The sequence below is a fragment of the Emys orbicularis genome, chromosome 2, assembly GCF_028017835.1.
Source record: "Emys orbicularis isolate rEmyOrb1 chromosome 2, rEmyOrb1.hap1, whole genome shotgun sequence".
In the NCBI taxonomy this organism is placed as follows: Eukaryota; Metazoa; Chordata; order Testudines; family Emydidae; genus Emys; species Emys orbicularis.
This window is the reverse complement of record NC_088684.1, coordinates 53,904,103-53,917,243: the sequence shown is the minus strand read 5'-3', so window position 1 is coordinate 53,917,243 and position 13,141 is coordinate 53,904,103. Positions and strand designations below refer to the sequence as shown.

Genomic DNA, 13,141 nt, shown 5'->3' with positions numbered 1-13,141 from the left:
GTAATAAGAAAATTCTGTAGCTCCATTTTATGTTGTAATTCTAAACTGCAGAGTAAAAAGAGGTGGTTAGAGGCAAAAAGGCATCCTTTAAAAATTGGAAATCAGATCCTTCTGAGGATAATAGGGAGCATAAACTCTGGCAAGTCAAGTGTAAAAATATAATAAGGAAAGCCAAGAAAGAATTTTAAGAGCAACTAGCTAAAAACAAAAAACTAACAGCAATTACTTTTAAATATATCAGAAGCAGGGAGCCTGCCAAACAGTCAGTGAGGCTACTGGGCAACTGAGGTGCTAAAGGAGTACTCAGGAAAGACAGACCCATTGCAGAGAAGCCAGATAAATTCTTTGCATCAGTCTTCACGGCTGAGGCTATAGGGGAGACCCCCCACACCTAACTCATTGTTTTTTAGGAGGAGGAACTGTCCCAGATTGAGATGTGAGTAGAGGAGGTTTTGGAACACAATAAATTACACAGCAGTAAGTCACCAGGACCAGATGATATTCAACCAAGAGTTCTGAAGAACTCAAATATGAAACTGCAGAACTACTAACTGTGGTATGTAACCTACCACTTAAATCAGTTTCTGTACCAGATGACTGGAGGGTAGCTAATGTAGTGCAAATTTTTAAAAAGGCTCCAGAGGCAATCCTGTCAATTACAGACCGGTAAACCTAACTTCAGACCAGTCAAATTGGTTGAAACCACAGTAAAGAACAAAATTATCAGATGCAAAGATGAACATGATGTGTTGGGGAAGAGTCAGTGTGATTTTTCTAAAGGGAAATGCCTATCTAAAGCCTTTGACAAGGTCCCTCAACAAGGGCTCTTAAGCAAACTAAAGGGATAAGAGAAAAGGTCCCCTCGTGGATCAGTACTTGGTTAAAAGATAGGAAACAAAGAGCATGAATAAATGGTCAGTTTTTACAATGGAGACAGGTAAATAGTGTGGTCCCCTAAGGATCTGTACTTGGACCTGTGCTGTTTGACATATTAATAAATTATGTGGAAATAGTGGTGAACAATGAGATGGCAAAATTTGCAGACAACACAAAATTGCTCAAGATAGTTAAGTCCAAAGGGATCTCACAAAATTGGGTGACTGGTCCATAGAATGGCAGATGAAATGCATTGTTGATAAATGCAAAGTAATGTACATTGGAAAACATGATCCCAACTATACATACAAAATGATGGGGTCTAAATTTAGCTGTTACCATTCAAGAAAAAGAGAGTTTCTCTGAAAACATCCACTCAATGTGCAGCAGCAGTCAAAAAAGCTAATAGAATGTTAGGAACCATGGGGAAAGAGAGAGACGATAAACCAGAAAGTATTATAATGTCACTATATTTTCATGGTATGCCCACACCTTGAATATTTTGTGTGCAGTTGTGGTCACTCCAACTCAAAAAAAATATATTAGAATTGGAAAAGGCACAGAGAAGGACAATGAAAATGATCTGGGGTATGGAACAGCTTTCATACAAGGAAGATTAGAAAAGACTGGGACTTCAGCTTAGAAAAGAGATGACTAAGGCCTGCTCTACATTGGGGGAGGGAGAGGGGATCAATCTAAGTTACGCAACTTCAGCTACGTGAATAACGGACGGGAGAGCGCTCGGGGATCGATTTATCGCGTCTAGACTAGATGCGATAAATCGATCCCCGCTGGATCGATCGCTGCCCGCCGATCCGGCCGGTAGTGAAGACATACCCTAAGAGAGGATATGACAGAGGTCTATAACATCATGAATGGTGTGGAGAAAGTGAATAAGAAAGTGTTATTTACTCCTTCACATAACACGAGAACCAGTGAAATTAGTAGGCAGCAGGCTTAAAACAAACATAAGGAAGTACTTCTTCACACAGTGCAGTCAATCTGTGAAACTCAATGCCATGGGATGTTGTGAAGGCAAAAAGGTATAAACTGGGTTTAAAAAAGAATTAGATAAGTTCACGGAGGATAGGTCCATCAATATCAGTTAGCCAAAATGGACAGGGATGCATCCCCATGTTCTGGTTGTCTCAACAAATCTCAAGAAAATATTAAGATTATTTTTTTAAGCTCTGGGAGCATAAATGGAACACTAGGAAAAGAAAAGGAAAGCCTGGGTGAGGCAGAACTCTCATTGACTTTACTAGGGCTGGGATAGTAATTCCTAGCTCTTGTATATCTAACTTTTCATTCATAGGTGTCAGAGATGGGGGAACTGAGGCACAAAGGAAGTGATTTTCCCAGGGTCAGCCAGTAGAACAGCTGAGAATAGAACCCTAGTGTCCAGAGTCTTAGTCCTATGCTCTAGCCACTAGGCCATGCTGCCCCTCTAGGAGGTTTTCACCCCTTTACAATTTAAGACCTGGAGAAAGAAAGTTAACCCTAACTAAGCAGTAGACAGGTTCATATTTGGATAGTGAATCAGGCTAATGAGGCTGCAAGTTAGTTCCAGTGCACACTGGGAAGGAGCTCTAAATAGTGGTGTATTATGTCAATTTCTTCATTTTAGGGGAGGAGGAGATTCCTGGTAAGATGCCTGGAATACTCAGAGCTCCAGTAGAGCAAACTCCATTGGTTCCAGAGTTTTATTCCACCTCAGGGCTCAAATGCTAAGTCTTGCATGACAAGACATGATACCAGACGTGTGGGTGGCCAGCAGTGGTTAGCTTATTCTACTGCACAATAAACTTTTACTGGATTTGTGAACCGGGGTTGGAAAATGAAATGGTGATAGGATTAAAGTTTATTATGTACATAAAATTAGAGCTGGGTGGGAAGCAGTTTTCCCATCCCATGAGAATTTTTGAGACTTCAAATATTTTGCACATCCCAAATCAGAACAAAAGGTTAAAATCTCAGTAATAGTCATGAACCAATCCTCTCCTTCCCCCACCCCGCCCCCCGCAATTTCTGATATGGTCAGTAGAAACATCTCATTTAGATAATTTTGAAACATTTAATGTTGATTTCAATCTTTTTTATTGTTTTTACATTTTTTTTTTTTACTATACATTCACTTAGATTTTGAAACCAAAATTTGTTTCTGCCTAAGAAATGAAACTTTTTCTTTTAGAAAATGTCCAAACAGGATATTTCAACAGCTTGGAAATTTTTTCCAAATATTTTTCAGATTGGGAAATTCTTCAAATTGATCCTTTCCGGCAAAGGGTTTCACTTTTGTCAAATTGGCATTTGCTGACCAAAAAAGTGTTATCAAAAATATCTGATTAGCTCTATTTAGCATTTCCATTTTATAATGGTAAAAGGCAGGTCTTTTGGAGGTCATGCCTTACGTTGACAATAACGCTGTTTGTTGTGGCTAAAGTTTACTTGTGTGCTGATTCTGAAGACCTATCCAGTCCCAAAAATGCCTTCACAAGCAGTTCTGCCAGTCTTTTTTAAATCCCTTTGTTTCTGCCAGCTATTTTAGTTCGTCTTTAAAATACATTTATACACAATTCTTACACAGCTCTAATTCTCTATTGAAGACTGCTTAAACCAAGGGTTCTCAAACTGGGGGTCGGGACCCGTCAGGGGGTCGTGAGGTCATTACATGGGGGGTCGCGAGCTGTCAGCCTCCACCCCAAACCCCACTTTGCCTCCAGCAGTTATAATGGTGTTAAATATATAAAAAAAGGGGGTCACACTCAGAGGCTTGCTGTGTGAAAGGGGTCACCAGTAAAAAAAGTTTGAGAGCCACTGGCTTAAACGCATACACTTCCTGATCAGTTCCACACCTCCAAACATCATCTTTCTGACTGTGCTGACCTCAGGTTCCCACCAACAAATTAAAGGGCTCAATCAGCTTGGATTTTTAAGGTCAGCTATATTGCCATGGCAACTGTATTTAGTATTGTTAATCGTGTTATTTATTGTATAGCCGTTTCTACTGACACTCTGTTGAGGTAATGTGAGTTTCAAGAGCTGTGCAAAGCCTTACTGCACTTCTGTAGTATCTTGCAAACCGCATGAATTCAGCATCTTTAAGATGATGATACTGTAGAAATGATTGAAGGATAATATTCATGTTAGAGAGGTATACAAGGTAAATAACTAATTTTCATGGGTTATTAAAAGCCAGAGCAAATCTGAGGGTATGTTGATGAATTAAGAGGCTATGAAGCCAATACTAAAATTACATTTCAATGGACATGAACTTTTATTTTTAAAAATCTTACGGCGTTTGCTGAATCTTTTTTGGCATATAACAAAAATAAAGTTCTCCTTCCTTTCCCCCATGAGATTTTGGAAAAGTGCTTTTGCCTTCTCAGGCTTTCCAGTGACATCACTTTGAGGGCAAGGCTTATTATAGACAGAGAATGTAGCAACTTCTGTACTAAGAAGTTATTTTCAGTTTTTCAGTTTTTCCCCAGTCTTTTACTTCTATAGCTGAAGTTTAGGAGATATGTTCTCTGACTAGGAATGGCTTTTTGTTTTGTTTTTAAATTTGGGCCTAAAAGCTTCAACCATTTTTGAGAATAAAGGAATGGTGATGGGGGAACACACTTTTTCATTGATTGATTTTTTTTTTTTTTTTTTTTTTAAAGCATGACTCTTTTCTAATAGTTCTAGAACATTGTGGTAGATGATAGCAACTTAAAATTTTGCAGGGACGTATTGCCTATGTCTTAGATGAGCCTTTCACTGATCTGGTGAAAATTGATTATGGTTTGTCAAAGATATAAAAGTTTTGCAATGCAATCTCTTAACATTCTAACAAGAGTCTGTTCAAACTGGGAATGCATGCATAGCTTAAGAAGAGTAAGTGATGCCTGTTTTCTCAGGGCTAGTTCTCCTCTAAATCTGACTATTTGAATCTCTTAACACTTTGGATGGGAAGGCAGGAGACCTTATTCCTCTTGGGATGATGGGCTCCAGGTTTGCATGACACTGTGAGAGGGAGGAGAATAGAAGGCATATTGCATTGTTTTAGTGTCATGCTCAGGAACTTCTGGAAAGGGAGAGGGAGAACAGGCCACTTCTCCCTTTACAGGTAACCTTCGACTGGAAGAAGATAGCATTTTCCTCATCCCTTCCCACCATCTTATCCAAGGGTTTGTCTACACAAATGTTTAGTTTGTGGCAAGCTGGAGTGTGAATCTACCACGCAATAGCCAGCTGCATACTAACTGTCGTGCACTAACAGTTCCTTGGAGTGCTTTGATCTACTCCTGTTTCAAAGCAGTGTAGATCAAAGCACACTAAGGGACTATTCGTGCACGGCAACAGGGTACATATAGATAGTTAGTGAGCAGCAGGTGAATATGGGATAGATTCATGCTCCAGTTTGCCACAAACTAAATGTTTGGGTAGACAAGCCCTCAGTTAAGTTTGTATAAGTTCTGCCTATGAGCTCTCTGGTCTGCTTCATTGCCATGATGAATTTTACTTTATAATGTTACAGTGTACCCAGTTTATTGTGAGATTGTCAATCATTAAATAACATAATTTGAGAGAACCTAATTTTAATAATCTGCATGACTGTTGGAGAAACTAGTCCCAATAAACTCTCTGATACTTCTGAAGGAAGTGCCTTTTGGAAGACCAGGATTGGTCTTCCTGAAGTTAATGTGTTCACTAAAAGTTTGAGGTCTGGCTGTCCCAGATAAGAATAATTCAATTTCAAAAAGTTAATAGAGTTCTGATGAGGAAGATAAATGTTTAATTATTACTACTTGTTTGAAATACTTGCAATAATATAAATAGCAAACTAGCCAACTCCTTATGGGTACACCTTTATATATTTTAATAGTAAGACGGACAAGTTAGGCCCACCACTGCGAACTGGAAGAGATGTGCAAAGATTGTATGACAGTGATACAAAAGCAGACAGTACCGTCAAAAGACCAAATGAGTTGTTGCCCATTAACAAGTAAGTATTGCAAATCAGTGTGGTTTATCTATTTTTCAGATATGTTCCCCAAAAAGGGTTGGAATATTAAAAGCATCTTGTGACTTTTGAAATATGCAAAGCTTCCTAATGAAGTTGTTACCTAATGACATTGTAACAAACTTGCTGCCCCCTTTTTTGTGTCATTGTGACTGTCTTGATGGACCAAAACCAGTGTCTTGTGGGAAGGAGGAAATTAATACGTAACTTGACACATTATTCTATATAAGTATAACTTTCATATTGGATACAATGTTTTATGGTAGGACAGAAAACAGAATATATTGTTTGTACCTGAAGACCTTTTCAACCGTCATTTCTTCCTTCGTTGACTCCAGTTTATTATATTTACTCTTATTTCATGTTTACAATGCTGGTACAAAGCAGTTATATAGCAAGCATTTAAACATATAGAACAATAAATAAAAAAAAAAAGAACACAACCATATAGATCACATAGATAAGTCATTACAACAAGATAGCTTATCGGTTGCATTTAGCTTTCAGTAGCTATTAAAAGCCGACATATATACCATTGCTTCAACATGGTAGAGAAATATTCTATATTTCATATATCTTTTGAATAGAAAATAGATGCAGTGTCCTAGATATCACTTTGAAATAACTGGGCAAATGCTGATTTTTAAATGGCAAACACTTTATCTGTAATATTTTAAGGTAAATTGTTAAGGAAGAGTTAGTTACAAGTGGTGACACGTTGGGAAAATACACAAGAAATGAATATTACTTATTAAGGGGATGCTTTCAAATAATAAAAACAATTTTCCTACATTAATTGTTCTCAGATGCTGTTTTAATTTTTAAAAAAATGTAAACTAAAACATTTCCAGAGACTATTTAGACTAAAATATTCAGACTTGAGTGCCTAAAGTTAGATTCCAATAGGAAAAAACAGTGGCCTTTTTTCCTGAGATGCACAGCATCTGCATCTTCTATTGGCTTCAGTTGGAGCTGGTAGAGTGCTCAGCACCTCTGGAAACCAGGACACTTTTAAAAAATTTATTTAGATGCCTAATATTAAGCATGCACGTTTGAAAAATCAGGTGCTAGTAATTTGCACAGTGAACATGCTTTAATGAACATGCCTTATATTAACAAAGAGGATGTGACCTGGAAGAGAACTACTGGCGTGAAAGGTATGGACTTTTTGGCAGTCCCAGGAGTCCTACCACTGACACTAATTTTTGACCTACACATGTACCCTTGTAGTCATAGGATAATGATTGACTGTTCTTACTGGAGAGCTTCTTTTGAGAGCTTGGCATCTAGACAAACATTGCCACTATAAGAGTTTTTATTGTCCTACTATGAATATTCCAACCATATGTAGAAATGTCACTGTTGTGATTATGTCCACTCAGCTACCCAAGCAGATCATGTAATTTGAAGAACCTGTGGTGGCGAAAGTGGGCTCCATAAATTCTAAACTCCTAGTGCACTGGCTATAATCAAGGTTGCCCAACGAGTTCCCATTATAAGCCCCCTGTTTTCAGTTACTTATAATTTTGCCAAAGTTTAACCATTTGGGCTGAAATGTTCCATTAGAGGTGTCTGCCTCAGGCTGCACTTTTTTTTTTAATTTCAGCCAAAACTGTTCAGCTATTTCAGAGAATGAGGTTAGAGAAAATCACATTTTGCCCTTTAAAAACTTTGTTGGCAACCTTTTCTTAGAAAAACTCCACTGCCTCTATGCTTTGCAACAGGGACTGGAAATTTGGCATGGGGTGGCCTTTGTGATAGTGATGTGCTTTTGGACATCCCTATTAAAAATGTGCCCAAATTTGAGCAAGTTAGAAGGTTTAGGGGGAAAAAAATCACAGTTTGCACATGCTCAGTGCAGAATTGTTTAAGAGCAAAAATCTCCAAAGATTCCATCCTCATTGACCAACTGACTCCACTTGGATTGGGAGCTCTGGGATGGAGGGGAGATTACAACTGGTTGGAAGAGAGGTTGAGGCTGGGAGCTGTGTGTAGGGAACTGGTCGAGGTTGAGTAAGGAGACTTGGAGCTTAGAAGGTAGGGGAATACTGAACAAGGACACTGGGAGCCATTGAGGGACAAGCTGAACAAAGACAAGCTGAAAAGGACACTGAAGGAGACAGCTGGGGACTGGGAGCCAGTTGGCTGGGCTGGGGTGGGTGGGGAGCAGCAAGATCGGATGATGTGCTGGGGTGGAAAACTGGGACTGGCTGGACAAGGAGAACCAGGGTGTGGGGGGGATTGGGAAAGGGGAGACAAAACTGACAAGGAGCTAGGTTTTGGACTGGCTGGACAAAGAAAGTAGGTAGACAGGATGAGTGGTCTGGGGAAGGAGACTAGAACTGGGAGTCAGTGGTCATGAGGAGGAAAGATACAGACGGGATGAGGAGCCAGGAAAGGAGAACTGAGACTGACTAGGCAAAGAGGGGGGTGGATCTAGGACTGGCATTGCAAGGAGACTGAAACAGAGATAAGCCTGAATGGAGAGTGGGAATGGGTGGGCAAAGAAAACAGGACTGAGACAAGGAGCTGAGGGGGAGGTAGAAACAGGACTATGAAAGGTTGGAGGGTATAGGACAGAAGAGGACAAACTTGGGGGGAATGGGCAGAATAGTCTGTGCCCATTAGAGTAGAGAGGTCTATGCAGTGGATTTACAGATTCTAACTCTGTTGATGAACAATGTGGGTGTCAGTATGATGCCGCCTGATGAAATTTCATTTTCCAGTTTGCTGTTTTAAAAGCCTAGGAAATTGTGCACAAAAAATACATTAAAAGACATTATTGAGGTTGCAAAGTCAAGCACTCAAAAATTAAGAAATGCCAGAATTAAGGTTGCCTTTGTAATTTTAATTTGCCCCCCTTGTGCATATGCATTAGTATGCAGTCTTTAATTATATGATCGAATACTATTTTTTACACAGGACCCTGACCTCATTCAGTTCACAGGAAGTACCTGCTCTGGGGATGAATCAGGGTTGCATGTTAAAGGAGGCTGTGGTCTGTAGGATATTGAGGAAGTGGAAGATGCTTATTATTTGTAGTACTGGGGCAGGTGGGTATAGGCCTGCCCAGAACTAAAGGCCTGCCCCCTCAGCTAAAGAGGAGGAACCACTAGACCCAGGCTACAGCAGATTTCTGGGGACAACAACTGAAAGAAACAGGATTCAGAGTGAGGTCAAAGATTAAAATGAGAGAACCAGAGGGGACACAAAGCAGAGAACCCCAGACAGCGCCCTCTGCTCTTCAAAGGCATCCAGAGTAGAAGGCGTGCAGTGAATGAGGCGGGATAGCAGGATGAGAAAGGCGGGTCTTATCATCGAGACAGTTAAATGTTGCCCTGGAGAACTGGATTGTATCTTTGCTTTTGCCACAGAGTTCCTATGTGATGCTGGGCAAGTCACTTAAGCCAGACTTTTTGCAGGTGATCACTAATTGTGTGTTCATCGTTTTCTAGGTGCCTGACTTCACAACCTGAGTCTTGATTTTAAAAAGTGCTGAGCACTCACTGCTGCAACTGAAGTCCATGAGAACTGTGCTTTGAACAATCAGGTCCTAGGTGTCTCAAATTGGGCACCCAAAATTAGGGGATATTGTTTACCTTAATGTCTCTGTGAATCAAGTTCCTTATCTGTAAAATGGGGATAATAATTCCTTGTCATCTCAGAGGTGTGTTGTGGAAATATATTCTTTAGTGTTTATGAAGCACTCATACTATAATGATGAGCATGGTAGACAAGCCCACGAAGAAATACATAATTCTGTTTTCAGAGCAGGATTTGAATAGTGGGCAGTAAATGAGGCCTGTGGGCACACACTGAATGATAAATAGTTGCTCATAAGTTCATCACTCATGCACTGAATGAGGCAGGGACCCTGTGGGAAAAAACGATATGTGATAATGTAATTAAAGACTGTATGCACATGCACAAGGAGACTGAATTAAGGTTGCCCAGGCAAACAATTCTGGCATTTCCAAAATGTTGAATGCTTGACTTTGCAATCTTAATAATGTACTTTTAACTAACTTTTTGAGTGTAATTTGCACTTATATTGTGGCTTTTTGATTCCACAATGCTTTTATAAAGTAATCCTTACAATGCTGTTGGTAAGTAGGTAGGAAAGCAGCCCATCCTACAGACAGGAACAATAAAGGAGAAAGTTTGCGACCAGCCTGATGTCACAAAGTCAATCTGTGAGCAGGGGCTATAGGCCAAATTACTCGCTGGCGTAAGTGGGAGGCATACTTGTGTGCTTAATTATTAGATCACTCCCCTCACTTTGGGTTTTTCACAGCAGCGTTCAGGTCACTGGGTCCAAATCGCAGGGTTCAAGAATCCTGCCTTAATCTACCCTTGGCTATTACTGATGAAGGTAAATTTTTAAAAAAAATAAATACATTCCTCAACACACTGTACAGTGTGTGGTAAATTTTTGGAACAAGACAGCAGAACTTATCTTTAATCACTGGTAGTGAAGGGTGCTTCCTCCTCCCCGTTCCTCTTGATGGTGGCAATGCTACTCAGGGATAACATCCATGCTATCCCTGCTCAGGAATAGCACAACTTGTCAGTGCTCTGATGTTTCTCCATTTCTTCAAAGTGAGCAACTGTCTGGAGATTTGAATGGGACAGAACAATCCTTTAGCTGGGTATCACCACCCGACTTCCCTTCTTCTGTGTGGGGATTCTTGAGAGAGCTTCTGCCTCTGTGTTGCTGCAGTATTGAACTAAGGATTTGACAAGCCATAAAAGATGTGTGCTGCTACCCTGTTGGATAAAAGTTATTCCCCCATCCCCATGCTTAGGAGGAAGAGGCTGGACCATGAGGGCATCACCATCCTTCATAAGCAGGGGAGTAACAGCCACCTCCAATGGCTGCTGTGGCTGGGTTCAGTATTATGGGAAAAAGAAGGCAGTGGCCATGGCTCATCTAAGAATTGACTGTGAAGGGGAGCAAGGCATCCATCTGCCTAAAGATTCTTCCATCTCTTCAGAGCCACCAGTCAGTTGCTTTTCACTCTTCTAGCAGTCCTAACAGAGCCATAAAATCACTTTTAGCCTGGCTGCAAAGAGGTGGAAATGTTCTATACCATGAGCAATCAATAGAGAATGCATGTGCTCTATTCTAGTGTGATGCAGAATGAAAGGTTGGGAGTAGGAGTGAAATGCTTCTCCATTAGCCAAAAGGGTTGCAGTGTTATCATCACTGGTCCAGGTTCTGGCACTCTGTGGTCCTCAGACCTTGCTAATCATGCTACGGCTTTTCACTCTGTCATTGGTGGGGTTAATGAGGCTCTACCGTTTTTACAAAGTATTGGCAATGTTGTGCCTGGGTGGTTTGTTGAACCTGTTTATTTAATTCACTATCTACTCTCTTCCAGACCCACTGTGAAAACTCGAATATCAACCCCTCCAAGTATGGCAAAAAACGCGGGCACAGGTGCTCTAGCAAACAAAAGGAAAATCTATAATGCAGAAAGTTACTCAAGCAGGTAGTTTTTAACTTTGTAATCTTGTAAGTAAATAGAAACATTTTAGGGGAGTACTCTCTACAGGAAATGATGGGAAGGGTGGTACACAGACAGTTATGGGAATCTCTTAATTCAATATTCTTTGGTAGATTTAACAATTTTAGGATGCTTTGACTGTAGATTTGGCATATTTAGCACTGTAGCTTAGTGTAAAAGTAAAATTTCACCCATCCAAGTGTGTAAGGCTGAGCATTAGAAGTTTCAATAGACTTGTGAAAAGGTTATGAGAATGGCTCTTTCAACCTACATTTAAGTCAATTGCTGCTAACTGAAGAAGAGAAAATAGGGAGTTTATAGTTCTAACTCCACATGATCTGAGGGTGATACGGTGGGTGCGATTTTCCGAGGTTCTCAGTGCCATACAGTGCTAATATTTCTTTGACTATATACTTTCATTTGTTAAAGATATATTTAGGGTTACTTTCCAACAAAACCTTTGATATCTCAGTGATAGAATTTCTAGTTAGACTAACTTGTGACTTGAATGTTTCTTCCTGCTTCTAGGATTCTGGTGTTAGTTTCCTTTAGCATCTCTCTTTTCATTTCAAAGTAGGGAGCACTTTGGAAAGGGTGTACAATATGATATTTCAAGTAGGTAGGCTGCTTATCCCTTTTATGGCACAAACTTTAAAGCAGGGATCGGCAACCTTTGGCACGCAGCCTGCCAAGCTAAGCACCCTGGTGGGCCGGGCCGGTTTGTTTACCTGCTGTGTCTGCAGGTAAGGCCAATTGTGGCTCCCACTGGCCGCGGTTCGCCGCTCCAGGCCAATGGGGGTGGCGGGAAGCGGCGCGGGCCGAGGAATGTGCTGGCTGCCGCTTCCCGCCGCCCCCATTGGCCTGGCGTGACGAACCGCGGTCAGTGGGAGCCGCGATCGGCCGAACGTGCGGACGCGTCAGGTAAACAAACCGGCCCAGCCCGCCAGGGTGGCGGGCCACGTGCCGAAGGTTGCCGATCCCTGGTTTAAAGTATATATTTGTCAGTTCTTAAAAAATAGTAATTCTTTGCAAAGGATTAGAATGGATACTTATACCAAGTTGCACTGTATTAAATTATATTATGAACGTTTGTTATCTGAATTTTCAGGTCTGATGGTAAAATTGGGTATGATAGTGGAGACTACTCATCCTCAGTCAATGGAGGAAGTACAAAAAGCAGCGATGAAAATTCACCTGTACAGTTATCAAAATTTTGCCATGAATGTGGAACCAGATACCCAGTGGAATGGGCAAAGTTCTGCTGTGAATGTGGAATTCGAAGAATGGTTGTGTGAATGCATTCATAAAGGCAAAGAAAGCAAGCAAACAAAAAAACAGAAACCCAGAGCTTCAGTTGCATATTGCAGCATGGAATGCTGGAGCACTCCTTCCTGTTAGATTTCATGCTGCAAACATCCTGAAATACCATGTTGTAGTAATTTACTGAGTGCAATCCTTTTGGTTACATAGTTATTTATATATAAATATATATACTGTATATAAAAATAACAGGTACCTAAAACTGTGCCATTCAAGGACATTCTAATCTCTGTTGGAAAATATTTTAAACTAAGTAGAGATGTGTTTGGCAACTTAGCAAATAGAAATGGATCTTTTTGTAGAACCCTGGTATGTAAAATATTCTAGCTATGAAACATTTGGGCTTAAAAAATGCTTCTGAGAAGGAATCAGATATATTTATGGGACACTAACTAAGAAACTGTCTTTTAAGGAAGTATGAAAACTGCAA

General features: G+C 40.4%; 1 protein-coding gene across 1 annotated transcript in view; it reads left to right on the top strand.

Annotated features, from left to right (window-relative positions):
- ZC2HC1A (zinc finger C2HC-type containing 1A) overlaps nucleotides 1-12,686 on the top strand; it is a 75,575-nt gene extending 62,889 nt beyond the window's left edge. The window contains exons 8-10 of the mRNA XM_065399860.1: nucleotides 5,747-5,866; nucleotides 11,266-11,376; nucleotides 12,500-12,686. Coding sequence (XP_065255932.1) covers nucleotides 5,747-5,866; nucleotides 11,266-11,376; nucleotides 12,500-12,686 — 418 coding nt within the window. The remainder of the gene's footprint in view (nucleotides 1-5,746; nucleotides 5,867-11,265; nucleotides 11,377-12,499) is intronic.
- Nucleotides 12,687-13,141: the final 455 nt, after the last annotated feature.